The sequence below is a fragment of the Manis javanica genome, chromosome 7 (genome assembly GCF_040802235.1).
Source record: "Manis javanica isolate MJ-LG chromosome 7, MJ_LKY, whole genome shotgun sequence".
NCBI lineage: Eukaryota > Metazoa > Chordata > Mammalia > Pholidota > Manidae > Manis > Manis javanica.
Genome location: NC_133162.1, coordinates 84730713 through 84758280, shown reverse-complemented (window position 1 = coordinate 84758280; position 27568 = coordinate 84730713). Strand labels below are relative to the sequence as shown.

Genomic DNA, 27568 nt, shown 5'->3' with positions numbered 1-27568 from the left:
CCCAAGCACTGGGGTGTGGGCAGACCCAGAGGGGGTCGCCTGTAGGGGAAAATTTTTAAGCTTGCTAGTTGTGAAAGACAACACATATTAAACGGTAATGTTAAGGTAATGTTTTATCCTTGCTAGTTAGTAAAGTAAACTTTAAAGCAATTGAGGTCTGTTTTGGTACGGCAGTGGTAAACAAAAGCCTCATTCACTGCAGGGAGTAGTGTCAACTGGGACCATCCTTTTGCAAGATGCCATAATACCTGTCAAACAATATAAAAGTGTTCTTGTCCTCTTAGTTAATCGACTCACTTCTGGGAATTATCCCAATAAAAGAATTCAGCAGTATAAGAATAGTACATATGCAAAGATTTTTCACCAATTTTATAGAGGATATAACAACCCAAATGCCCAACTTCAGAGAAATGGATAACTCAGAATACATCATTCTGTTGGAATATTATCCAGAGTATTTAAATATTAATTATGAAGACTATGGGGCAGAATGGCAGTGCTTACAAAATATAAATAAAGAATACAAAACCAAAAATTTATAGATACTTTATTATATATGACTATGCAGAAATTACATTTGTTAAAAGTTGGAGGAGGATGCTGTAAAGGAAAACAATTTAGAAGAAGGTAGTGGAATTTAAGATGCCTTTTAGAAAGTGCTTTTATGAGTTAAAAATAACTGTTTTACATGATTATAGACAAATACATTTATTGAAGAATTGGTGGTAATTATTGAAAATTATAAAGAGCAAAACAAAACTTCATGTATTTGTGAGGTTCAGAAACCAACATTATAGATATTTTGGTATAAATGTGTGCCTTCTATAGATGGAGTTCTCATGTGCTATTGGGTGTAACCAAGATTTGCTTTGCTTGGATGACACCATTGGTTGTAGGGAGAAAGCAGCTCCCTTAAAAGGAAAACCACTATTGCAACTAAACAAAGGAGACAAACTCACACCTGCTTTTATTTCAGTATTTGCCTGCTGTCTTTGGTTTATGTTTTTAATCCATGTTGCAGTGGAGACTGCAAGGTCAAGGCCAGATAGGACAGAGGGGGCTGGCCCTGAGACGTCTGGATTAAAAGGCAAATCGGGGAGCATTTCTGTGTGTTTTGTTGATCAACTGTTACTTTTAACACTAATTAAAAAAATATAGAATACCTTTATACTGAAATTTCCATGGGTGGAATAACCTAATCACTGTTCACTTTCTAGTTTTAATCTCCCTTTCTAATGGAAATGATTATTTTTATATGACAATTATGGTATGATTATATATGATTGTTTTTATATGATTTCAATAATTAGGAATATGATTATCACATAGTAGACTATTTCTGTTTGCCCATGTGTAAACTTTATAATAGAATAATGTCATCCTATAAATGCATCTATTATATTCACATTTTCCTGTATTAAAATGACATGAAAATAATTTACCATTTTACAGGTAAATAAAGTACAGTATTGATTAAAATGTAATTACTCCTAAGAAAACAGGCAAAAAGCTCTTGAATATAAACATGAGCAACTTTTTCCTGACTGCATCTCCTTGGGCAAGGGAAACAAAATAAAAAATGAACAAATGGGACTACATCATGCTAAAAACCTTCTGTACAGCAAAGGACACCATCAGCAAAACAAAAACACATCCTACAGTATGGGAGAATATATTTGTAAACAACATATCCGACAAGGGGTTTACATCCAAAATATATAAAGAACTTACGTGCCTCAACACCCAAAAAGCAAATGACCCTGTTAAAAAATGGGTGGAGGATATGAACAGACACTTCCCAAAGAAGAAATTCAGATGGCCAACAGGCACATGAAAAGATGCTCCACATTGCTAATTATCAGGGAAATGCAAATTAAAACCAGAATGAGATATCACCTCACACCAGTTAGGATGGCCAGCAGAGAAAAGACTAGGAACAACAGATGCTGGTGAGGATGAGGGGAAATAGGAACCCTCCTACACTGTTTGTGGGAATGTAACCTAAGTGTCCATCAGTAGATGAATAGATATAGAAGAAATAGTTTGTATACACAATGGAATACTATTCAGCCATAAGAAAGAAACAAATCTTACCATTTGCAACAACATGGATGGAGCTGGAGGGTATTATGCTCAGTGAAATAAGTCAGGCAGAGAAAGGCAAATACCAAATTATTTCCTTCATTTGTGGAGTATAACAATGAAGCAAAACTGAAGGAACAAAATAGCAACAGACTCAGAGACTCAAGAATGAACTAGTGGTTACCAAAGGGGAGGGGTGTGGGAGGGCAAGTGGGAAGGGAGGGAGAAAGGGATTGTGGAGTATCATGATTGGTGCCCATGGTGTATGTGGGGTCACGGGGAAAATAGTGTAGCTCAGAGAAGACAAATAGGGACCCTATGACATCTACTACACTGATGGATAGTGACTACAATAGGGTATGGGGGGGTGACTCGATCGATAGTAAGGGTAAATGTAAGAAGTGCATTGTTTTTCTTGTGAAACCTTCATAAGAGTGTATATCAATGATACCTTAATAAAAAAAACCTGTAATTACTCCTAACTTTGAAAATAATGAGGAATTGGTATCTTGGCAACATTTAGATTTGCCACTCAGGAAATGATATGTCTTTCCATTCCTCTTCAATCCAGTTTCATGGTTTTCCTTAAATAAGAAGGCTCAAGAACGTTCCTAGGTATTTTGTGATGTTCTGTTGTGATTGGCTTTTTTCTTTCATAAATATTTTTCCTTTGGTAGTGATTTTTTTAGGTTTTTATTTCATAAACAGCCTCATTATTGAATTTTGATAAGTTTGTGCTGGTTTTCAGTTGAGTATCTTGTATTTTGCAGAAGCATGTGCACTATTGTATTCTACATAGTTCTGGAAACTCAAGGCAATAGTTCTTAGTCTTCCCTTTATTTCTACCAGGCTGAAGGTAGTTGACCCAAGCCTTAGAGTTGATTCTCAAGTTTTCTTCTCTGACACTCTCTGAACTTTGTTAAAACCGGACATATATTTCTGCATGTCAGGGACCTCTTTTTTTTGTGGCTAGAGGTCACCACTCCTGGTTAAGATAACGTGATTGAGTTTGTCTGTTCTTGGGCCTTTCCTTATAAGATGGGTTTTAAATTGTTTGTAAGAATGAAGCTCCTCCAGATTGCAGTCAGAGGTAGGAGTCATGGCAGGAAGATGAGGAATACAAGCCTTGAAGCCACTCTGGGTCTCAGGACCGCCCCTCCTGGGACATCCAGCTTTTCATTGGAACAGCAGCACAGCCTGCAGTCGGCACACCTCCCAAGCTCGGGTCCCACCCAACTTCCCATCATGTGCCTGGCGTTTCTCTTTGTGAAAGAGAAGATTTGGGTGAGTTCATTTACCACCTCTTAGAATGTGTATTTGTGTTGTGCAGGCCTTAGTATTCAGCACTGCAGAGTAGGATTTTCCAGCAAACAGCTTCTCTCTGTAGTTTCTAGTGGAGAGCCAGCAGCAGGCAGTGGGCCGTGACGGTGGCCGTGCTGAGGAGCCTCATTTCTGATTTCCTCATCTGTATCACCAGTGGTCGCTCTAAACCAGTGGCTCTCAGATAGGGGTAATTTTGCCACCCCAGGAGACATTTGGCAATGTCTGGGCAAATTTTTGTTGTCACAGTTGGGGTAGAGGGAAGGGATGTGCTTCTGACATGCAGTGGGTAGAGGGTATTGAAAATTCTATAGTGCCCAGGTCAGTCCTCTAGAGCAAAGGATTATCTAGTCTAAAATATCAACAGGGCCAGGATTAAGTAACATGTTTCTAATCCAGGGCAGCTTCTTTATCCAGACCCGTTCTTCCCTTGGATGCTGTCCGGTTGATGGAGAAAGGACAAGTGTGGCTTCCATGTTTTAGTCTACTTCTCTGTGCCATGCTCTGGGCTCTGGGGGTAAATAGGATCAGGAGAGGGCTTGGCTCCTTGCAGGATTCAGTGCCTTGCAGAGGTGTTGATGAAAGGGACAGAAAGACCTGATGAGACAGGGAAAGCCTTGGATGCTGGGCATACAGGAAGACACAAACCACAGGGAAACAGTTCATTTTTAGGGATCGGTTGTTAAAAGGAAGGCAAAGCTAGAGCATAGGTTGCAGGTCTTATCTGTATATTTTTGGGTATTGGCTTAAAATCACTGTTTGCCATTCCTATGCACTGTTTCCACTGTATCCCTTTCCTGGCTCTCCTTGGAGGCACTAAGTAAGGCAGATCCATCCTTTGCTCTATTCAGGGTTGATATGTGTATTAAGAAGTTCTTTCTCTATTCTCCCTCCACCCACCACAGGACTTGCTTCCTTTCCTAGAGGGTGGCATTTAAAACAGCCTTACCTTTCTCAAAGGTTCAGAAATTTTCAGTGGCAGCACCTACATTTTCTAGACTGCAGCTGAGACCCTTCTCCCCAGTGTCTCTACGTGGAGCTGGCCTCTTAGTCTTGTTTCCCTGTCTGAAACCCTGCCCATTTCCTCAATACTGAGCGCCTGGCACCCACCTTCTGCCTTGAGATTGCGCTCCGCCAGGGGCACTGTCTTCCAGGTGGAGCTGAACCGGGGAGTAGTTTCCACTGGCCTCCTGGTTCCCATACCCCACCCAGTGGCCTCCAGGCCCTGCTCCATAGGTGGGGTCCCGACTGTCTCCATCCCCTGCAACTGCTCCTGCCCAGACTTTTGCCTGCAGTTGCTTATGTCCATACAGTTGTCACAATAGAGATTGATTCAGAAGATTTTTGAAGTAAGCCAGTGCCCTCGGTGGTTTTGTAAAGCCAGAGTGTCTTTTGCGTGTGTTTTTCCCTTGGAAACTTCCCTTCGGTGTGCTTTCCCCGTTTGTCAGTGCCCTTTTGATGGTGGCACAGGCATCCCTGTCCCTTGCTTCTGTTTCGAACTCTGGCGGCAGGATGAACCTCCTGCTGGGTCCCTGGCACTTGTTAAGCTGGTTCAGTTGGGTTGAAACCTCTAACCTGCCTCGGAGGTTGGTCCTGTTCCCTCTGCTCCTTGTCACGCTGCACTTTTAGTCTAGGTGTCTTCAACCTTTTTTCTTTCTCACAACATTTGCCTTGGTGACTAGATAAAAAATTGTTTTGTATTTATCTCATTTCTCCCCAAGTGTCCAATATTCTGGCAGAGCCTGAGCAATAGATTTTTTTTTTCCTGAAAAGGCACGATTTATTTAAGGTTGAAAGATATAGCAAATGAACACAGGGCTTGTGTTCTTTCTCTTTTTCATTTCTTTTGTTATCATTAATCTATAATTACATGAAGAACATCATATTTAATAGGCTCCCTCTTTCACCAAGTCCCCCCCACAAACCCATTATAGTCACTGTCCATCAGCGTACTGAGATGCTGTAGAATCACTACTTGTCTTCTCTGTGTTGCACAGCCCTCCCCGTGCCCCCCTCACATTAAACATGCTAATTGTAATGTCCCCTTTCTTTTTCCCCCTTATCCCTCCCTTCCTACCCATCCTCCCCAGTCCCTTTTCCTTTGGTACCTGTTAGTCCATTCTTGGGTTCTGTGATTATGCTGCTGTTTTGTTCCTTCAGTTTTCCTTTGTTCTTATACTCCACATATGAGTGAAATCATTTGGTACTTGTCTTTCTCTGCCTGGCTTATTTCACTGAGCCAGGTCCATCCATGTTGTTGCAAATGGTAGGATTTGTTTTCTTCTTATGGCTGAATAATAATTCCGTTGTGTATATGTACCACATCTTCTTTATCCATTCATCTACTGTCAGCAATGGATTTCTTAACTAAAGCCTTCTACCTACTGATGGCTGTCTGGCTTTTCTACAGCTTAGGATTAAAAATGGTAAATCATAAAAGTATAAAAGATATTTATTCCTTCCTTCTTGACCCTTCAATTTTCAATACTATCTCTGAGGTTTTCTGCCAGCTCAGCTATTAGTAGTTCTCATCCTGGCTGTAAGCATTGGACCCATGGAGGAGCCCTTAAAAAATACTGTTACTTAGGCCTCATCTCAAGATTCTGATTTAATTGGTCTAGGGTGAGGTTCCAGTATTAGAAGATAAACAGAAATCCTCCAGGGTATTTTGATATGTAACCAGAGTTGAGCACCCTTCCTCAAAGGTCAGCCCCATTCCTTTCCCTCGCTGGACCTCATTCTGCATCTGAGAGACCCTCCAGCCTGATTGCGGCTTCTAGCGTGTTCATCTCACAGCCCTGGCTGAGAAGCAAGACACAGGGGACCTTGGAGGATCTAACAATCTGCTCCTGTCAAAGGCCTGTACACGGGAGCCTTCATTCTGAGGTTTGTCTGTTCAGCAGACAGGCCAGGAGTGTCGTTGCTGTGGCAGGTACCATGCTCAGTGCTGTGGTAACAAGCTGGCAAAGGCCTCCAGCCCAGTGGGCCTGATAGTTAATGATTCTTCTCTGGCCCGAGAAATAAATTCCTGTCCTGTGAGGACCTTCCTGCTTACTCTGTGTACAGAGGTGCCTCCCCGTACACAATTGTCCCTCCCCACCCCCAAGGTCAGCTGTACACACTGAGGCCAGTTGTCATTCATGGCTCAGGCAGAGAATTAGTCAGGACCTTTATTTCTTGACCTACCAACCAAACTAGGTTACTGAGAAATATGAGCGATGCCTTCTCTCTTAGTGAGCTTAGCTGAACCATGAACCTAGAACCTAGAACTCTCTGGCCCTCTGGTGAAGGGTGAACTGAGGTCCAAGACCAAGGCAACTTGGGGTGACCTGCTTCTGACCACTTCCTTCTGGGCTCACATCTTGGTCTTAACCTTAATTTTATCATACCAACTGATAGGAGAGGGAAGAAGTTGTTGAAATTCACTTAAGGGAAGTGAGAGCCTGCCACCTTCCTGAGGCCTGGGCAGTGGGGCTCAGAGCCCACTGCTTGTCTCCCTGTACCACAGCCCCTTGTCTGCTGAGTCATGGGGGCACTTTCCCAGCAGGAGGTGAGATCTAACCCCTGCAGCTGCAAGATCAGGGAGAAAGGAGAGACCAGAGAGCAGTTGGAAAAGAATACCAGCATAGGTAAGCCATCCAGAGCCTAGATCTAACAGTTCTTCTTATAACCCCCACCACTCCTTTCCCCACAGGATGGAGCCTCACTGGGCATCCCTGGGCTGTGCGGAGCATCCTCACCCCCAGACCTCCTCTCTCACTGGCCTGGAGAGCTCTCTTTGGAGGTCAGGGTGTGTGATCAGTAGCTGATTCTTCAACACATTTGATTCACATGCACTCAGAGCTGTCCTCCCTCAAAGTCATCAGCTTGGAGGACTCGGCACTTAATTCTGTGGTGTTGGCCATTTTTCAGGAACATTTTGCATTTTCATTCAGAATTGTATGTGATTAATTTTTTTGGAATTACTGTAGTAATAGCAAAGGTTCATTTTTCAGAGCAGATTTTTTTTATATAACCAGAAATTATTCAGAATGTAATTTGTTTAATAAGCCCCGTGTTGAGGTTGTAAATTTAATCTGAAGACAGGCTCTGTGACTAAGTTGAAAAATGTTTTGAGTAAAAACAGCATTCCTTCATTCATTCATTCAACAAGTAATGCTGTGCACATACTCGGGCAGGCCCTGCGCCTAGCTTGGGTGACATAGCAAGATGACATTCTAACTTGAGTTCAGAAATTAATAATAAATAATGAAACAAAATGTAATGACCATATTGCCAAATAAATACAGTTTCTAGAAAGAGAGATGATCTGAAGAAGAATGGAGGAGGCAGTTAGAGCTGGTTTGGAGAAGGTGATTAAGGAAGGCTTCTCTGGACAGGGCCATTGAGGCAGAGACCTATGGGGTGTGCAACACAAGGCCATGTCACCTGTGTTCTGGGCAGTGATGAGTGCAGTAAATGGAAAGGCTCCGAGGCAGGGCCTTGGTGCAGGAGCATCCGAGAAGCAGTGCAGGGACTGTGAATAGATGAGGAGGCAAATGAAGGGAAATAAAGTTGGATATGTGGGTGCTGATTCTAAAGAGGGCAGCCGACAGCTGGGGTGAGTCTTACTGGAGTCAGTGTTTTGCTTTCTAGGGTCACTGTTTTGAAGAGCAATGCAGATTTAATTTATACCCATAACTCAAGGCACATATTAATTACCTAGTATTATGATGGGTGGAGATGGAGATGGGGAATAAATTCATGTGCTGGAATCTATGTGGAATGCTGTTGCAGGAAGATCCATGAAAGCTGTGCAGTGTTGCCAGGGTAATGGCTAAAGTCACTGCAGGCAGGTTGAGAGTAGAGGGCCACTTATTTATTTATTTATTTTTATTTTTATTTTGGTATCATAAATCTACAATTACATGAAGAACATTATGTTTACTAGGCTTCCCCCTTCACCAAGTACCCCCCACAAACCCCATTACAGTCACTGTCCATCAGCGTAGTAAGATGCTGCAGAATCACTACTCATATTGTCTGTGTTGTACAGCCCTCCCCGTACCGCCCCCCCAGTACACATGCTAATCGTAATGCCCCCTTTCTTTTTCCCCACCCTTATCCCTCCCATCCCACACATCCTCCTCAGTCCCTTTCCATTTGGTAACTGTTAGTACATTCATGGGTTCTGTGATTCTGCTGCTGTTTTGTTCTTTCAGTTTTTCTTTGTTCTTATACTCCATATATGAGTAAAATCATTTGGTACTTGTCTCTCTCTGCCTGGCTAATTTCACTGAGCATAATACCCTCTAGCTCCATCTATGTTGTTGCAAATTGTAAGATTTGTTTTCTTCTTATGGCTGAGTAATATTCCACTGTGTATATGTACCACATCTTCTTTATCCATTCATCTACTGATGGACACTTAGGTTGCTTCCATTTCTTGGCTATTGTAAATAGTGCTGTGATAAACATAGGGGTGCATCTGTCTTTTTCAAACTGGGCTACTGCATTCTTAGGGTAAATTCTTAGAAGTGGAATTCCTGGGTCAAATGGTATTTCTATTTTGAGCATTTTGAGGAACCTCCATACTGCTTTCCACAATGGTTGAACTAATTTACATTCCCACCAGCAGTGTAGGAGGGTTGCCCTTTTTCCGCAACCTAGCCAACATTTGTTGTTGTTTCTCTTTTGGATGGTGGTGATCCTTACTGGTGCGAGGTGATACCTCATTGTGGTTTTAATTTGCATTTCTCTGATGATTAGTGATGTGGAGCATCTTTTCATTTGTCTGTTGGCCATCTGAATTTCTTCTTTAGAGAACTGTCTATTCAGCTCCTCTGCCCATTTTTTAATTGGATTATTTGCTTTTTGTTTGTTGAGGTGCATGAGCTCTATATATTTTGGATGTCAGCCCTTTGTCGGATCTGTCATTTAGGAATATATTCTCCCATACTGTAGGATACCTTTTTGTTCTATTGATGGTGTACTTTGCTGTACAGAAGCTTTTCAGCTTGATATAGTCCCACTTGTTCATTTTTGCTTTTGTTTCCCTTGCCTGGGGAGATATGTTCAAGAAGAGGTCACTCCTGTTTATGTCTAAGAGATTTTTGCCTATGTTTTTTTCTAAGAGTTTTATGGTTTCATGACTTACATTCAGCTCTTTGATCCATTTTGAATTGACTTTTGCGTATCGGGTTAGACAGTGATCCAGTTTCATTCTCTTACATGTAGCTGTCCAGTTTTGCCAGCACCATCTGTTGAAGAGATGTCATTTCCCCATTGTATGTCCATGGGTGCTTTATCATATATTAATTGACCATATATGTTTGGATTAATGTCTGGAGTCTCTAATCTGTTCCACTGGTCTGTGGCTCTGTTCTTGTGCCAGTACCAAATTGTCTTGATTACTATGGCTTTGTAGTAGAGCTTGAAGTTGGGGAGTGAGATCCCTGCCACTTTATTCTTCCTTCTCAGGATTGCTTTGGCTATTCGGGGTCTTTGGTGTTTCCATATGAATTTTTGAACTATTTGTTCTAGTTCATTGAAGAATGTTGTTGGCAATTTGATAGGGATTGCATCAAATTGGTATATTGCTTTGGACAGGATGGCCATTTTGATGGTGTTAATTCTTCCAAGCCAAGAGCATGAGGTAAGTTTCCATTTGTTAGTGTCCTCTTTAATTTCTCTTAAGAGTGTCTTATAGTTTTCAGGGTATAGGTCTGTCACTTCCTTGGTTAGGTTTATTCCGAGGTATTTTATTCTTTTTGATGCAATTGTGAATGGAATTCTTTTCCTGATTTCTCTTTCTATTAGTTCATTGTTAGTGTATAGGAAAGCCACAGATTTCTGTGTGTTAATTTTATATCCTGCAACTTTGCTGTATTCTGGTATCAGTTCCAGTAGTTTTGCAGTGGAGTTTTTAGGGTATTTTATGTACCATATCATTTCATCTGCAACTAGTGACAGTTTGACTTCTTCTTTACCAATATGGATTCCTTGTATTTCTTTGTTTTGTCTAATTGCCGTGGCTAGGACCTCCAGTACTATGTTAAATAACAGTGGGGAGAGTGGGCATCCTTGTCATGTTCCCGATCTCAGAGGAAAAGCTTTCAGCTTCTCGCTGTTTAGTGTGATGTTGGCTGTGGGCTTATCATATATGGCTTTTATTATGTTGAGGTACTTGCTCTGTATACCTACCTATTTTGCAGAGAGTTGTAATCGTGAATGGATGTTGAATTTTCTCAAATGCTTTTTCAGCATCTATGGAGATGATCGTGTGGTTTTTGTCCTTCTTTTTGTTGATGTTGTGGATAATGTTGATGGATTTTCGAATATTGTACCATCGTTGCATCCCTGGGGTGAATCCCACTTGGTCATGGTGTATGATCCTCTTGATGTATTTTTGATTCAGTTTGCTATTATTTTGTTGAGTATTTTTGCATCTACGTTCATCAGGGATATTGGTCTGTAATTTTCTTTTTTGGTGGGGTCTTTGCCTGGTTTTGTTATTAGGGTAATTTTGGCTTCATAGAATGAGATTGGAAGTATTCCCTTCTCTTCTATTTTTTCGAAAACTTTAAAGAGAATGGGTATTATTTCTTTTCTGTATGTCTGATAGAATTCTGAGGTAAATCCATTTGGCCTGGGGGCTTTGTTCCTGGGTAATTTTTTAATTACCACTTCAGTTTCTTTGCTGGTAATTGGTTTGTTTAGATTTTGTGTTTCTTCCTTGGTCAGTCTTGGAAGGTTGTTTTTTTCTAGGAAGTTGTCCATTTCTTCTAGGTTATCCAGTTTGTTGGCATATAATTTTTCATAGTATTCTCTAATAATTCTTTGCATTTCTGTTGTTTCCATTGTGATTTTTCTGCTCTCATTTCTCATTCTGTTTATGTATGTAGACTCTCTTTTTTTATTGATAAGTCTGGCTAGGGGTCTATCTATTTTGTTTATTTTCTCTAAGAACTAGCTCTTGCTTTCATAGATTCTCTCTATTGTTTTATTCTTCTCGATTTTATTTATTTCTGCTCTGATCTTTATTATGTCCGTCCTTCTACTGAATTTGGACCTAATTTGTTCTTCTTTTTCTAGTTTCATTAATTGTGAGTTTAGACTGCTTATATTAGATTGTTCTTTCCTGAGGTAGGCCTGTATTGCAGTATACTTTGCTCTTAGCACGGCCTTGGCTGTGTCCCACAGATTTTGTGGTGTTGAATTATTGTTGTCATTTGTCTCCATATATTGCTGATCTCTTTTTATTTGGTTATTGATCCATTGGTTATTTAAGAGCATGTTGTGAAGCCTCCATGTGTTTGTGAGCTTTTTGCTTTCTTTGTATAATTTATTTCTAGTTTTATACCTTTGTGGTCTGAAAAGTTGGTTGGTACAATTTCAATCTTTTTGAATTTACTGAGGCTCTTTTTGTGGCCTAGTATGTGGTCTATTCTGGAGAATGTTCCATGTGCACTTGAGAAGAATGTGTATCCTGTTTCTTTTGGATGTAGTGTTCTATAGATGTCTATTAGGTCCATCTGTTGTAGTGTGTTGTTCAGTGCATCTGTGTCCTTACTTATTTTCTGTCTGGTGGATCTATACTATGGACTGAGTGGTGTGTTGAAGTTTCCTAAAATGAATGCATTGCATTCTGTTTCCTCCTTTAATTCTGTTAGTATTTGTTTCACATATGCTGGTGTTCCCGTGTTGGCTACATATATGTTTATAATTGTTATATCCTCTTGTTGGACTGAGTCCTTTATCATTTTGTAGTGTCTTTCTTTATCTCTTGTTACTTTTTTTGTTTTGAAGTCTATTTTGTCTGATACTAGTACTGCAGCACCTGCTTTTTTCTCCCTGTTGTTTGCATGGAATATCTTTTTCCACCCCTTGACTTTTAGTCTGTGCATGTGTTTGGTTTTGAGTTGAGTCTCTTGTAAGCAGCATATGGATGGGTCTTGCTTTTTATCCATTCTATTACCCTGTGTCTTTTGATTGGTGCATTCAGTCCATTTACATTTAGGGTGATTATTGAAAGATATGTACTTTTTGCCATTGTAGGCTTTAGATTTGTGGTTACCAAAGGTTCAAGATAATCTTCTTTAGTATCTTTCTGTCTAACTTAACTCGCTTATTGAGCTATTATAGACACTGTCTGGTGATTCTTTATTTTTCCCCCTTCTTATTCCTCCTCCTCTTTGCTTTATATGTTGGTTGTTTTATTCTGTGCTCTTTTGTGTTTCCTTTAACTGCTTTTGTTGGTAGTTGATTTTATTTTTTGCATTTTGTTAGTATTTGGTTGGTCTGCTTTCTTTGATGTGATTTTATTTTCTCTGGTGACGTCTGTTTAGCCTTAGGAGTGCTCCCATCTAGAGCAAGCAGTCCCTCTAAAATACCCTGTAGAGGTGGTTTATGGGAGGCAAATTCCCTCATCTTTTGCTTGTCTGGGAATTGTTTAATCCCTCCTTCATATTTAAATGATAATCGTGCTGGATACAGTATCCTTGGTTCAAGGCCTTTCTCTTTCATTGCATTAAATATATCATGCCATTCTCTTCTGGCCTGTAAGGTTTTTGTTGAGAAGTCTGATGATAGCCCAATGGGGTTTCCTTTGTATGTACCTTTTTTCTCTCTCTAGCTGCCTTTAAAACTCTGTCCTTGTCCTTGACCTTTGTCATTTTAATTATTATGTGTCTTGGTGTTGTCCTCCTTGGGTCCTTTCTGTTGGGAGTTCTGTACACTTCCATGGTCTGATCAATTATTTCCTTCCCCAGTTTGGGGAAGTTTTCAGCAATTATTTCTTCAAATACTCTTTCTATTCCTTTTTCTCTCTCTTCTTCTCGTACCCATATAATGCGGATATTATTCCTTTTGGATTGGTCACACAGTTCTCTTAATATTGTTTCATTCCTGGAGATCCTTTTATCTCTCTGCATCAGCTTCTATGCATTCCTGTTCTCTGGTTTTATTCCATCAATGGCCTCTTGCATCTTATCCATTCTGTTTATAAATCCTACCAGAGATTGTTTCATATCTGTAATCTCCCTCCAGACTTCTGTAATCTCCCTCCGGACGTCATCCCTTAGCTCTTGCATATTTCTGTGCAGCTCCATCAGCATGGTTATGAGCTTTATTTTTAATTCTTTTTCAGAGAGATTCGTTAGGTCTATCTCCCCAGATTCCTTCTCAGGGGAGGATGTCTGGGTTAGTCTGGTGTGTATTAAATTCTTCTGCCTTTTCATGGCGATAGAGGTAGTTGCAGTAAGCTGGTTTGTGTGTTGGCTGGGAGAACATCCCTTCTTGCTGGTTTGTGGCCTTTCTCTTCTGGGAGACCTGCGACCCCTTGCGGCTTGTGCTGGGCAGCTGCTTGCAGATGGTGTGTCTGATTCTTGCCCCGCCACTGTGAAAGAAGTTCTGCCCTGCTGCCTCAGGCTTCTGCTCCTCTATGGCAGAGCGGCGTCGAAGGGGAAACGGGTGGGAGGCTGTTTATCTCTGTGAGGGACCTCCAAGCTGCGCTCCCACCCCAGGGTGTTAGGGCGCCTGGAGTTCCCCGGGATTCCCGGCTGCTGGGCTAAGTGTCCCCGGACGTTTCCATCCCACGGTGGGGTCCCTGTCCCTTTAAGTCTTTCAAAAAGCACTTGCTTTTCTTTGTCCCAGGGGTGCTGGCTGCAGGCACCCACTTGCAGGTTTTACTGTCCTGTTTCCCTAGTACCCACCACCCCACTCACTGTGTGTCTGCGCTCCATTGTGAATGTCTAGGGCTGGATGTTTAGCAGTCCTGGACTCCCTCTCCCTCCCTGCTCTGACTCCTCTCCTCCTGCCGGAAGCTGGGGTGAGGGGCACTCTGGTCCCGCTGGGCTGTGGCTTGTGTCTTACCCCCTTCACGAGGTGCTGGGTTCTTGCAGGTGTAGATGTAGTCTGGCTGTTGTCTTATATCTTGTGGTCTCTCTTTTAGGGATAGTTGTATTTGTTGAATTTTCAGAAATATATGGTTTTGGGCGGAGATTTCCACTGCTCTACTCACGCCGCCATCTTGCCTCCTGTGTGGCAATTATTTCTTCAAAGACACTTTCTACCCCTTTTTCTCTTTGTCTTCTTCTTTTGGTGACCGTATAATGCTAATATTGTTCCGTTTGAATTGGTCACACAGTTCTCAGTATTCTTTCTTTCCTGGTGATCCTTTTATCTCTCTGCATCAGCTTCTCTGTGTACCTGTTCTCTGATTTGTATTTCATTAATGGCCTCTTGCACCTGATTCAGTCTGCTCTTAAATCCTTCTAGAGATTATTTCATTTCTGTAATCTCCCTCCGGACTCCATCCCTTAGCTCTTGCATATGTCTCTGAAGATCCATCAACATGGTTATGAGCTTTATTTTGAGTTCTTTTTCGGGGAGATTGGTTAGGTCTATCTCCCCTGGTCCTCTCTCAGGGCTTGTCTAGACTATTTTGGCCTGGACTTAATCTTCTGCCTTTTCATTGTGATAGAGGTAGCTGTAGGCTGGTAGCATATGGGGAACATAGTCCTTTCCTGCTTAATGGTTGCCTTGCCCTTCTCCGCTGCTTGTGTCAGTTACCCGCACTCCTGGAGCAGCTTCCGGGTTAATTGCCTTAGCTGCTGTGGGTGGGGTCTCTGTCAGAGTAGCACAGAGCCCTGCGGGGAGAGGCAGGCACGCTGGGTGTGCTGTCCCGTGAAAGTGGTGCCCCTGTGGGCAGCTGTGTGCCAACAGTGGCCCTTGAGTTTGGCCCGGGTGTTTGTGTGCCGGGCTGAGCGGCTGCTGGGGGCACAGCTGCTTGTGGTCTGCTCCTCTGCCACCCCCACTGGCTCCCACAGGCTGCTTCCGGTTCCCTCTGGTGCTGCCCTGGGCTTTTGCGTGTGCCTCTCCCAGGCACATCCGGCACTGCATCCACCAGCATGCGCGGGCTGCTCCCGGGCTGCTCAGTCGTCACTACCACTGGCTTGTGTGGGCTGTTCCCAGTCCCCAACGGTGCTGCTGCCGCGGGCTTGTGCGGTCTGTTCAGGTGCTGCTGCTGTGGGCTCATGTGGGCCGCTCAGCCGCTGCCACCACTGGCTTGCACAAGCCACTCCCGGGCCCCTCTGGCACCCCTCCTCTGGCCTGCTTTGTCGTTCTCCCACTACTGGGCCAGTGTGTCAGGGTCCGCGCTGGTTGGGGGAATGACTGGCAGGCTTCTTATCACCATGAAGGGCTTCAGAGCTGCGCTGCTGCCCAGGGAGTTAGGTCATCTAGAGTTCCCTGCATTCCCAGGTGCTGGGGTGCGTGTGTCAGGACAACTTCATCTAGCTGTGAGGTCCCTGTCCCTTTAAGACTTGCAAAAAAGCCCTCACTTTTCTTTTGTCTCAGGGGTTCTGGTTACGGGGACCTGCTTGCACGTTTTTCTTTTCCGTTTCTCTAATATCCAGCACCCCGTGTACCATGTGTCTGTGCTTCTGGTGTGGATTTCTAGAGCTGGTTGTTTAGCAGTCCTGGGCTTTCACTCCCTCCCCACTCCGACTCCTTTCTTCCCGCATTCGGGTCCTGCTGGGCCGCAGCTTATATCTTACCCCCTTCATGTGATGCTGAGTTCTCGCAGATGTAGGTGTAGCCTGACTGTTGTACTGTATCTACTGGTGTCTCTTTTAGGAATAGTTGTATTTGTTGTATTTTCAAAAATATGTATGTTCTTGGGAGGAGATCTCCGCTGAACTACTCATGCTGCCATCTTGGCTCCTCGACACTTACTTATTTTTAGTTTGTTCATTGGTAGTGTTTAAATTTTTGTCACTTTTATGTTTTTTTTAGAAGTCTGTTTATTAATATACCAAATATGTGTGTGTGTCAGATCTGATTTTTACAAAGGTAGTGTAGCTGTTGTGCTAATGGAGACACAAAGGGACTTTAAATCCCTGCTCTGAGACAGTTTGACAGATGTTTAGAGGTTGCTTGGCATTTGGATGTCTATTAAATCTGAGCATTGATGCTTAAACACTTTCAACAAGTGAAGTGTATTTCTGTTTTTATAGATAATAGCTCATTTTTCTATTTCAAATGATATCTTTTGCTTCTTTCCTCAGGCGACAGAAACAGACGACAAAATCAGAGTGTGCTTTCGGGCCTACCACCTACTTGTGAAAAAACTGGGCTTTAACCAAAATGATATCATCTTTGACCCTAATATCCTCACCATTGGTACTGGGATGGAGGAGCACAACTTATATGCTGTTAATTTTATCCATGCAACAAAAATCATTAAAGTAAGTGTAGGTTTTTTCTCTCTTCCACCCAAGACATTGTTCAAATTCATCTCAGGGCCCCACCGAACAGTTTAAACTAACAAACATATCTATTGGCTTGTAATGTTGACATTTTTCTTCTTAGATAGTAAATTGGTTTTCTGAAATTCAGGGACCTTCATAGTTTTCTTTTATGTGTTATTTTAAACTGTGAAGTATAACACACACTTGGTGAATATATAAAAAATACACCATGTAATTAACAGTTATGAAGCATATCGTAGTTTTAACTTAAGTCCTAAATTAGAACATTGCTAGTGCCCCCAGTTCTCTCCCTTTCTGATTACACCCTCATGCTGAGTTTTATGAAGTCACTTCTTTCTGAATTTTTTTGCTACTACTTTGTTGCTTTTCTTTGTAATTTTACGACTTACATACAGTCTATCTAAATTTTCTGTGGATTTTGTATTTGTGAATTCACCTACTTGCTAAAATTTATTTGTGGCCCCAAATTAATACACCTTGTACTTTGGCAGTCATTCCCAGACATACCCACGTGCAGAGTGGTATAAAATCTGAGTGGTCCAACCCATGTGCTTCCAGATAAAGTAGACCAGGACTTCTTGTTTCTGCTCTCATTCTATAAACAAGTGTCCTTGTCATGATCCATTTAGTGCCAGGTTTTTCACATTTTTGAGCTTTTCGTTGGTGATTGAACTCTGTGATTAATGGTGCCCCAGCCTCATTTTAAAGTGCTATGTTCCTACGTGCAAGAAGACTGTAATATGCCTTATGGAGAAGATACTTGTGTTAGGTGAGCTCTGTGCAGGTGTGAGTTGTAGTACTATGGGCTGTTAGCTCAATGTTACTGAATGAACAGCATATTAAACAAGATATCTTTGAGCAGAAACACATATAAAACAAGGTTGTATTTATCTGTTGATGAAAGTTGTGTGACTAGAGGTTCACAGGTATCTAAGTCTATATTTCCCTTAGAAGCAGTGGTTTTCAGTATTCCCTGATTTAGTGTTCAAGGTGACTTTGTAGAACGTAACTACCACAAATAATGGGAATTGACTGTATTAACAGTATAGTTTACCTGTTTTGAGCTTAGTATAAAATAGAATCTTAAGAATCTGATGCCTTTTTTCCTTACCCCATTTTAAAGATGCGTCTGTGTTGTTGAGCTATACTTCATTCATTTTTTTTTTTTACATACACTTGACCCTTGAACAACACCGAGGTTAGGGCTGTCCATCCCCTGTGCAGTTGAAAACCTGTGTATAACTTTTGACTCTCCGAAAACTTAACTACTAAAAAATATCCAGCAATATTTTGTGTCACACTCACTATGTATCATGGTCGTATTGTGGTCACTGTAGAGTTCTGCAGAGATTTACTTTCCCTTAGAGAGATTAAAGTCAAGTAAGAACTGTTTATGAAGCAGTGCCTTTGTGACACTGTAATATGGGAAGTTTTGGTTTATGTCTAGGTATAAGAAGCTTTGAATTACTTTGAACTTTATATGTTTGCTATTTTCCGCTCTTATATATAAAGCTTAAGAGATGTGATTGCTGCTTTTGGCAAAATAGTGGAATCTTCACATTTTTAAATCTTTGTCAGGAAACGTTACCTGGAGCCAAAGTAAGTGGAGGTCTTTCCAACTTGTCCTTCTCTTTCCGAGGAATGGATGCCATTCGAGAAGCCATGCATGGGGTTTTCCTTTACCATGCCATCAAGGTATAGTAGGATATCTATTAACCTTTTGAGACCAGCTTTTATTTAGACAGGGGATTGAAAACTTTACCCACAGACTAACTTTGGCCTGCTACCAGTTTCTATGAATAAAGTTTTATGGGAAAAAAGCCATACATACTCACGTATATAGCGTGTGGCTGCTTTTTTCTGATATACAGTAGCCGAGTTGAGTAGTTGCAACAGAGACTGTGTATGGCCTCTGACAGAAAATAAAGAAAGGCCCTTTACAGAAAAAGTTGGCTGACCCCTGATTTATACTATCACTGGAATACTCATTGTTATTTGTATTGCCCTTAGTTTGGTATGGACATGGGGATAGTGAATGCTGGTAACCTCCCTGTATATGATGACATCCATAAGGAACTTCTCCAGCTCTGTGAAGATCTCATCTGGAATAAAGACCCTGAGGCCACTGAGAAGCTCTTACACTATGCCCAGGTAGAGAGAAAAGTGTTCTAACAGATGGCTTTTCTTACCTTTGAATTTATCACTCACTCACAGTTATTAGACCTTCATTGTACAATAGAAGCAAGTGTTTAATCATATCTTTGGTGTTAGCAGATTTATGTGGCATTCTAGAGAAAGTGTCTAGTTAGGGTGAGAAAGGAGAAACAGGCCATACCCAGGCTGCTTCAGTGTTCTGAAATGTATGTTTCTTTAAATTGTTTGTAAAATGTAAAATTGGCTTTTCTCACATCTAAGCAACAAATTAATTCTAGAAAATTTCCAAATTACAGATAAGCAGAAGAAATAAAAATCACTTGTAGTCTTACCTATTAGAGCTTTGTTTTGTCGAGATTTTGTTATAGCCTTCTAGTCATGCTTTATGTTTTTTTTTTCAAAATGATTATGTACTCATAGATATGTCCAGACACACACAAATTTTTACAGAAAATTAACCTATGCATGCTTTTGTTTCTTTGTTTCTTTATTATTTATTTTATTTTGTTGTCATTAACCTACAATTACATAAAGAACATTATGTTTACTAGGGTCCCCCCTTCACCAAGTCCCCCACACAAACCCCATTACAGTACTGTCCATCAGCGTAGTAAGATGCTGTAGAATAACTACTTGTCTTCTCTGTGTTGCACAGCCCTCCCCATGCCCCCCACCACATTATACATGCTAATCATAATACCCCCTTTGTTTTTCCCCACCCTTGTCCCTCCCTTCCCTCTCGTTCTCCCCAGTCCCTTTCCCTTTGGTAACTGTTAGTCCATTCTTAGGTTCTCTGGTTCTTCTGCTGTTTTGTTCCTTCAGTCTTTCTTTGTTCCTATACTCCACATATCAGTGAAATCATTTGGTGTCTGTCTTTCTCCGCCTGGCTTATTTATACCCTCTAGCTCCATCCATGTTGTTGCAAATGGTAGGATTTGTTTTCGTCTTATGGCTGAATAATATTCCATTGTGTATATGTACCACATCTTCTTTATCCATTCATCTACTGATGGACACTTAGGTTGCTTCCATTTCTTGGCTATTGTAAATAGTGGCATTTGGATGTAGAGTTCTATAGATGTCTATTATGTCCATCTGTTCTGGTGTGTTGTTCAGTGCCTCTGTGTCCTTACTTATTTTCTGTCTGGTGGATCTGTTCTTTGGAGTGAGTGGTGTGTTGAAGTCTCCTACAATGAATGCATTGCATTCTATTTCCTCCCTTAATTCTGTTAGTATTTGTTTCACATATATTGGTGCTCCTGAATTGGGTGCATATGTGTTTATAATGGTTATATCCTCTTGTTGGACTGAGCCCTTTATCATTATGTAATGTCCTTCTTTATCTTTTGTTACTTTGTTTTGAGGTCTATTTTGTCTGATACTACTGCAACATCTGCTTTTTTCTCCCTGTTGTTTGCATGAAATATCTTTTTCCATCCCTTGGCTTTTAGTCTGTGCATGTGTTTGGGTTTGAGTTGAGTCTCTTGTAAGCAGCATAGAGATGGGTCTTGCTTTTTTATCCATTCTGTTACTCTGTGTCTTTTGATTGGTGCATTCAGTCCATTTACATTTAGGGTGATTATTGAAAGATATGTACTTATTGCCATTGCAGGCTTTATATTCGTCATTACCAAAGGTTCAAGGTTATCTTCTGTAGTATCTTACTGTCTAATCTAACTCGCTTATTGAGCTATTATAGACACTGGTGATTCTTTATTTTTCCCCCTTCTTATTCCTCCTCCTCTGTTCTTTATATGTTGGTTGTTTTATTCTGTGCTCTTTTGTGTTTCCTTTAACTGCTTTTGTTGGTAGTTGATTTTATTTTTTGCATTTTGTTAGTATTTGGTCGGTCTGCTTTCTTTGCTGTGATTTTATTTTCTCTGGTGATGTCTGTTTAGCCTTAGGAGTGCTCCCATCTAGAGCAAGCAGTCCCTCTAAAATACCCTGTAGAGGTGGTTTATGGGAGACAAATTCCCTCAACTTTTGCTTGTCTGGGAATTGTTTAATCCCTCCTTCATATTTAAATGATAATCGTGCTGGATACAGTATCCTTGGTTGAAGGCCCTCTGTTTCATTGCATTAAATGTATTATGCCATTCTCTTCTGGCCTGTAAGGTTTCTGTTGAGAAGTCTGATGATAGCCTGATGGGTTTTCCTTTGTAGGGTTTTCCTTTGTAGGTGACCTTTTTCCTCTCTCTAGCTGCCTTTAAAACTCTGTCCTTGTCCTTGACCCTTGTCATTTTAATTATTATGTCTTGGTGTTGTCCTCCTTGGATCCCTTCTATTGGGGGGTTCTGTGCACTTCTGTGGTCTGATCGATTATTTACTTCCCCAGTTTGGGGAAGTTTTCAGCTATTATTTATTCAAATACACTTTCTATCCCTTTTTCTCTCTCTTCTGGTACCCCTATAATGCAGATATTGTTCCTTTTGGATTGGTCACACAGTTCTCTTAATATTGTTTCATTCCTGGAGATCCTTTTATCTCTCTCTGCATCAGCTTCTATGCGTTCCTATTCTCTGGTTTCTGTTCCATCAGTGGCCTCTTGCATCTTATCCATTCTGCTTATGAATCCTTCCAGAGATAGTTTCATTTCTGTAATCTCCTTCCAGACATCATCCCTTAGCTCTTGCATATTTCTCTGGAGCTCCATCAGCATGGTTATGAGCTTTATTTTTAATTCTTTTTCAGGGAGATTGGTTAGGTCTATCTCCTTCTCAGGGTTTACCTCTGTAATCTTGGTCTGTATCAAATTCTTCTGCCTTTTCATGGTGATAGAGGTATTTGTGGGGAGGTGGCACATGTGTTGTCTAAGAGAAAGTCCCTTCTTCTGGTTTGTGGCCTTCTTCTCCTGGGAGAATAGCGACCCCTAGCGGCTTGTGCTGGGTAGCTGCATGCAGGCGGGATTTCTAATTCTTGCCAGGCCGCTGTGGAGCTCCTCCGTTGCTGTGGGCGTGGCCAGCCTCAGGCTGCTTCTCCAATATGGCAGAGCCACGTCGGAGGTGGAATGGGCAGGAGGCTGTTTATCGCCATGAGGGGTCTCCAAGCTGCGCTGCCACCCAGTGGGTTAGGGCGCCCGGAGTTTCCTGGGATTCCCAGCTCCTGGGCTAAGTGTCCCAGGACGCTTCCGTCCAGCTGTGCGGTCACTGTACCTTTAAGACTTTCAAAATGCAATCGCTCTTCTTTGTCCTGGGTGCGCAGGCTGCGGGGACCCACTCACAGGTCTTACTGTCCTGTTTCCCTAGTTTCCAGCACCCCACGCATGCACTGTGTGTCTGTGCTTCGGTGCGGATGGCTAGGGCTGGGTTTTTGGCAGTCGTGGGTTCCCTCTCCCTCCCCGCTTTAACTCCTCTCCTCCTGCCGGGAGCTGGGTTGAGGGGTGCTCGAGTCCCGCTGGGCCACAACTTGTATCTTACCCCCTTCGCAATCCGCTGGGTTCTCGCAGGTGTAGATGTAGTCTGGCTGTTGTCCTGTGTCTTCTGGTCTCTCTTTTAGGAATCGTTGTATTTGTTGTATTTTCAAGAACATATATATGGTTTTGTGAGGAGGTTTCCGCTGCTCTATTCATGCCACCATCTTGATTCTCTCCCTGCATGCTTTTTTGGTAACTTGTTTGTCTAGCAGCATACTGGAAAGATCTACTTTACTAGATATTTTTCTACTTCATATTTTGAATTGTCTATTTTGTTTTGTTTTTGTGACTGTGTTATTACATGGTTTTATATCTGTGTGTGTGTATGTGTATACATGTCCAGTTTTGTATTTATGTTGTATACCTGTTTGTGTTAGGATGTGGTCCATCTGTGGCAAAGTCCTGCAGTTCAAGCTGTGAGGTCTGTGCACACTGATATTTAGACATGAGAACAGTTATAGTTAACCTATCAGTCAGGTCCTTGTTTCCGAGTTATTATGTATTTGGCAGTCCTAGGAACATTAAGTACCTACCATGGGTGCTGCTTCCTAGGATTTAATTTAAGGGGAGATGAGATCTTTGCCTCAAAAAACTTACTTTTTAATTTATTTTGGAAAACAATTGAAAGGAATACATTTTTCTCCCAAAGCATGTTTGTAAAGTTATATGCTGCTTTTATGTAGATTGCATATATATACATAACATTGTTAATGTTTTCCATGTAAAAGTCTGTATTAAACTTTGATAGGACTGCTAACTTTTCCTTTTCTGTCAAAGAGTACTAAAATGTTCTGGAAAAAGTGTAGCACAGTTTAGGATTGACTGCATCCTTGGGTTATCAGCTTTATGGGTGGAAGGATTTTGCTTTCTGAAACCTTAAGCTCAGCAAACCTGATTGGAGTTCTGACTGCACCAGTGGGCACATGACCCTCCTTTCAGTTACTCAGAAACATTTCTGATAGCTTGTGCAGACTGAGCCCAGAATGTTTCAGTTTGATTGTTGCAAATAAAATCAAGTTCTACTTTTCAGCTCATTATGTAAGAAACAGTCTCTAGGTTTCTCCTATTTCCATGGCTGTTTCTGTTCATGTGCATGTAGTGCTCAGTCCTTTAATATTCTTTGAACATCAAGACATGGGTGTGAAACGCTATTCAGTATTTTTCTTTGCCTATCTTCAGCCTAGTGGGGTACCCTTCACAATAAGTGAGACAGGGCTCTGTTGAAGGCCAAGTGGGCATCACAGCTTTAAGGTCATATCAGAAAGTTATACTAGAGCATTTTTAAATAACCCATAATATGGTGTGCTATTTCATCTTCTCCTATATCCATGAGAGCCAGGAGAGACAGGTTTCTCACTTAGGAAAATCAGGACTTCTTAAATTGTACAGCTATTCTCATTTAAGGTTTTGTTGGCCTTGTATTTAATATGAGTCATCCTTTTTGGTCTGTGCTCACTTTTAGCATATATTTACAAGTTTTTGTTTCTGCATATCAGTTTGAACTGCCAAGAGGTTTTGCCCCTGGGGCACAGCCAGATTGAGGGAGATCTTGAGAGCTATGGCAATAGCTTAACAAACCGTCATATAAGAAATCGCCTCCCTCTTAATGTAAACACACAAGGCTTATTATAAGCCATTGACCCCTCTGTCAAGTGGGCGGTCTACATTCAAGGTGACTTCTGTAACTATTAAGAGAATTAATAACCAAAGCAGGTTTACTTTAATAACTGCCAGGAGCTGCCAGCTATGTATTATTTCCTCCGGAGACACCAGGTGCAAATGGAGCATGACGAGCAGAAATATTATGAGGCAAATAAGGGTTGAGGATTTTTTGTTTTCCTTTATAAGAGAATGATTGTCTTTTTTCATTATACACTGATGAAGTCTATACCCAAGTTCCTGTCTGATACATCATTGAAAAGGGTGGAAAGTTCTGGAATCTGATCTCCCTAAGATCTCTAATCCCATTTTTGCGGAGTAATGGGTTTACTGAAAAACAATTCCTTTAATTTGGTGCAGACTGACCCATGGTGAGTAAATAATTTTTGGTGGTGAGAAGTTTCAGTTATCATGGGGTACCATATGATTCACATGGAGTTTCATTATTAAGCAGTACACAGAAGAGGTCTTGACCCCTTTGGACACTGCATGGAAGGATCTCTGCTCTGAATAGGATGACTCTTGAAGGACCTTAAACTGTGAGAATGCTCGTCATACTTGTCGGGACAATGGGCATCCACTCCTTGATGTGGCCTTGATCATCCCTCTCACTGCCATTGGTGCTCACCTTCTCCTTGGCTTTCTCTCGAGCAGTTTGCTCCCTTAGATGCTGGTCCAGTTTGATGTCAGAAACAAGACGCAGAACACATGAGGTTCCTGGGAGGCAGGAGGTTCTCTAGAGCAGCAGAGTCAAAAGCAAGTAGTAGCCAGGTGCACATGACAGTTGATGGGTAAGTTTGCTTGGTAGCCTTCTGTCTGATGATGGGGAATGAATGGATATTCAAGAGTGATACATGATTTCTGGTTTGGGTAATTGGTGTCACCAGCTGAGATGGAGAAGGACAAGGTAATGTAGTCCTGCTGTGCACCACAAGCACTGCAGTTTGGTCCCTTTGCTGAATCTGTCCACTTCCTCCAAGTCTCTCTTCACCCCAGTTTGTGATGATTACTAGTTCCTTGAAATTACTAGTTTGTATTATGTATAGTCAGTATCATCTACTCATTCAGCCCTTGGCATGTGCTTTCTCTTTTTTTTTAATTAAAAATTTTTTTTATTAACGGATTATTGATATACACTCTTATGAAGGTTTCACATGAAAAAAAAATGTGGTTACTACATTTACCAATATTATCAAGTCCCCACCCATACCCCAATGCAGTCACTGTCCATCAGTGCAGCAAGATGCCACAGATCCACTATGTGTCTTCTCTGTGCTACACTGTTATCCCTGTGATCCCCCACACAATGTGTACTAAACAATACCTCTCAAACCCCTTCTCCCTCCCTCCCCACCTGTCCTACCACACCGCTCCCCCTTTGGTAACCATTAGTTCCTTCTTGGAGTCTCTGAGTCTTCTGCTATTTTGTTCCTTCAGTTTTGTTTTGTTGTTATACTCCACAAATGAGCGAAATCATTTGGCACTTGTCTTTCTCCACCTGGCTTATTTCACTGAGCATAATGTCCTCCAGCTCCATTCATGTTGTTGTAAATTGTAGGATTTGTTTCTTTCTTATGACCGAATAGTATTCCATTGTGTATATGTACCACCTCTTCTTTATCCATTCATCTACTGATAGAAACTTAGGTTGCTTCCAAATCTTGGCTATTGTAAAAAGTGCTGCGATAAACATATGGGTGCATATGTCTTTTTGAATCTGAGAATTTATATTCTTTGGGTAAATTCCAAGGAGTGGGATTCCTGGGTCAAATGGTATTTCTATTTTTAGTGTTTTGAGGAAACTCCATATTGCTTTCCACAATGGTTGAACAAGCTTATATTACCACCAGCAGTGTAGGAGGGTTCCCCTTTCTCCGCATCCTCACCAGCATTTGCTGTTCTTAGTCTTTTCGATGCTGGCCATCCTTACTGGTGTGAGGTGATATCTCATTGTGGTTTTAATTTGCATTTCCCTGATGATTAGTGATGTGGAGCATCGTTTCATGTGTCTGTTGGCCATCTGAGTATCTTCCTTGGAGAACTGTCTCTTTGTTTCCTCTGACCATTTTTTAATCAGGTTATTTGCTTTTTGGATGTTGAGGCATTGTAAGTTCTTTATATATGTTGGATGTTACCCGTTGTTGGATATGTCATTTAAAAATATATTCTCCCATACTGTAGGATGCCTTTTTGTTCTGTTGATGGTGTCCTTTGCCATGCAGAAACTTTTTAGTTTGTTGTAGTCCCATGAGTTCGTTTTTGCTTTTGTTTCCCTTGTCAAGGAGATGCGTTCAGGAAGAAGTTGCTCATGCTTATATTCAGGAGATTGTTGCCTATGTTGTCTTCTAAGAGTTTTATGGTTTCATGAGTTACATTCAAGTCTTTAATCCATTTTGAGTTTACTTTTGTGTATGGGGTTAAACAATAATCCAATTTCATTCTCTTGCATGTAGCTGTCCAGTTTTGCCAACACCAGCTCTTGAAAAGGCGTCATTTCCCCATTGTATGTCCATGGCTCCTTTATCATATATTACTTGACCACATAGGGTTTGGTTTATATCAGGGATCTCTCATCTGTTCCATTGGTCTATGGGTCTGTACTTGTGCCAGTACCAAACTGTCTTGATTACTGTGGCATTGTAGTAAAGCTTGAAGTTGGGGAGCATAATCCCCCCCAGCTTTATTCTTCCTTCTCAGAATTGCTTTGGCTATTTGAGGTCTTTTGTGGTTCTATATGAATTTTAGAATTATTTTCTCTAGTTCATTGAAGAATGCTGTTGGTATTTTGATACGGATTGCATTGAATCTGTAGATTGCTTTAGGCAGGATGGCCATTTTGATAATATTAATTCTTCCTATCCATGAGCATGGGATGTGTTTCCATTTATTGGTACCTTCTTTAATTTCTCTGAAGAGTGTCTTGTAGTTTTCAGAGTATAGGTGTTTCACTTCCTTGGTTAGGTTTACTCCTAGGTATTTTATCCTTTTTGATGCAATTTTGAATGTAATTGTTTTCCTGATTTCTCTCTCTGCCAGTTCATTGTTAGTGTATAGGAAAGCCACAGATTTCTGTGTATTAATTTTGTATGCCACAACTTTGCTGAATTCAGATATTAGATCTAGTAGTTTTAGAGCAGATTCTTTAGGGCTTTTTATGTACAATATCATGTCATCTGCAAACAGGGACAGTTTGACTTCTTTATCGATCTGGATGCCGTTTATTTCTTTTTGTTGTCTGATTGCCATGGCTAAGACCTCCATCTAGTACTATGTTAAATAGAAGTAGGAAAAGTGGACATCCTTGTCTTGTTCCCGATCTTAAAGGAAAAGCTTTCAGCCTCTCACTGTTAAGTATGATGTTGGCTGTGTGTTTGTCATATATGGCCTTTTATAAAGTTGAGGTACTTGTCCTCTATACCCATTTTGTTGAGAGTTTTTATCATGAATGGATGTTGAATCTTATCAAATGATTTTTCAGCATCTATGGAGAAGATCATGTGGTTTTTGTCCTGCTTTTTGTTGATGTGATGGACAATGTTGATGAATTTTTGAATGCTGTACCATCCTTGCATCCCTGGAATAAATCGTACTTGATCATGATATATGATCATTTTGATGTAATTTTGAATTCCGTTTGCTTGTATTTTGTTGAGTATTTTTGCATCTATGTTCATCAGGGATATTGGTCTGT

The 27568-nt window shown here is 41.2% G+C and overlaps 1 protein-coding gene across 13 annotated transcripts in view; it reads left to right on the top strand.

Annotated features, from left to right (window-relative positions):
* Nucleotides 1–27568, top strand: part of MTR (5-methyltetrahydrofolate-homocysteine methyltransferase) — a 231355-nt gene that overhangs the window by 103340 nt on the left and 100447 nt on the right. For all 13 annotated transcript variants that reach the window (XR_012133305.1, XM_073241249.1, XM_036999299.2 and 10 more), the window contains 3 exons: nucleotides 16449–16628; nucleotides 18231–18347; nucleotides 18663–18803. Coding sequence is in view for 12 of the 13 variants with exons in the window: in XM_073241249.1 (XP_073097350.1) it covers nucleotides 16449–16628; nucleotides 18231–18347; nucleotides 18663–18803 (438 nt within the window). In the remaining variant the exon portion in view is untranslated. The remainder of the gene's footprint in view (nucleotides 1–16448; nucleotides 16629–18230; nucleotides 18348–18662; nucleotides 18804–27568) is intronic.